At 46.9% G+C, this 1,468-nt stretch overlaps 1 protein-coding gene across 1 annotated transcript; it reads right to left on the bottom strand.

The window, feature by feature from the left end:
* Positions 1 to 9: 9 nt before the first annotated feature.
* On the bottom strand, positions 10 to 738 carry PHALS_08804 (gag-pol polyprotein; the record flags this gene model as incomplete). The annotated part of the gene is made up of 2 exons (XM_024724220.1): positions 10 to 392; positions 525 to 738. The coding sequence occupies 2 exons, from the start codon at positions 736 to 738 to the stop codon at positions 10 to 12; spliced, it is 597 nt and encodes a 198-aa protein (XP_024575119.1).
* Between the last annotated feature and the right edge of the window lie 730 nt (positions 739 to 1,468).

Raw genomic sequence — 1,468 nt, forward strand, 5'->3', positions numbered from 1 at the left:
GTTGATAGTCTATTCAGCACATACTGCGAGAATTATTCGGATTGAATTCATGTTGGCGACCGGAGAATAAGTCTCGAAAAAGTCGACGCCATGATTTTGCTTGAATCCTTTCGCGACCAGTCGTGCCTTGTATCGCACGACATCGCCATTTTTATCACGCTTCTTGGCAATCAACCATCGTGATCTAATTGTGCGTTTAATCTTTCCTCGTGGCTCCAAGGTCCACGTTTGATTTTCTTCATGAGAGCGAAGCTCAGCATTCATTGCATAAGCATACGTAGTTGGCAAATTCGTTTCATCGTCAACGCTAACAGCGTAGGCAAGAACAGCTTCTGCGATTAGTTCATTCTCGTCAAACCTAGCAAGTTTCGGAGTCGATGGACATTCACTGCCTTTTGCCGACTCTTTGTCATCTCAGCCGTTCCTTATCAATAGCACCGGCTCACGTCTTGCTCTTGTTCGCTACAATTCAGGCCGAATACACCAAACGATCTTCGTGTTGCACTTGGATCGGTTTATGATACTCCATAATTGTACAGGGCTCTCAGAAGGCATAAGCCGCTGTACATCAATGCTTGGCGCGTGATCAATATCTTCCATTTCGACATCCGCAACTGGCTCTTCGACAACTTCCATCGGATCGTCTAAAGCTGGCTGTCGATACACTTGATGCTGAACCTCGACTTCATCACCATCCTTCATTACTTGAAGTATTCGTTCCAGCTTGTTCTCTTGCATGTCGTAAATGCTGTTCACCTCACGCTCATCCAACTTCACAGAGCCAGTCTTGTCCTAGTCGAACTCGCGATATCCCTTGAAATTCTCTGCGTTGCCGAGAAACATACACTTGAAGCTCTTGGGTTCCAGTTTGGTCCGTTTCAAATCGTCAATGTGAGCGTAGCCGTGCGAACCAAACACGCGCAAGTGAACCATTTGAGGTTTCATCTTGAAAGCAAGCTCGTATGGTGTGATGTCTGGATGAGCCGTATTGCTGGAGCGGTTAATTAAAAAAACGCTGTGTTTACCGCTTCCGCCAAGCATTCCGTCGAGACGCTCATATAATTTAACATGGTGCGGGCCTTCTCCATGATAGTCCTGTTCATACGATCCGCCACTCCGCTCTGCTGAGGGCTGTATGAAACAGAACGCTGGTGTACAATGCCGTTCTGTTGACATATCCCAGCCATTGTCTTGCTTACGAATTCGGTTCCGTTGTCAGATCGTAAATACCACAGTCGCGCACCCGCATCGCATGGGTTCTGTTAAGTGTCAGAAACTTCTTAAACTTGCCAGCCACTTCACTCTTGCTCTTGATTGTAGGAATCGCCACATATCTTGAAAAATCATCCACAAACGTAAGAATGTACTTGGTTCCCCCCTTCGAGGAAGTCCTCATAGGCCCCATGACAACTGTGTGTACGCGTTCCAGCACACGTGTCGTTTTTGTCATCGAGCGAGATGGAAATGC

Source organism: Plasmopara halstedii (genome assembly GCF_900000015.1).
Source record: "Plasmopara halstedii genome assembly, contig: Scaffold_323, whole genome shotgun sequence".
Classification (NCBI taxonomy): Eukaryota; Oomycota; class Peronosporomycetes; order Peronosporales; family Peronosporaceae; genus Plasmopara; species Plasmopara halstedii.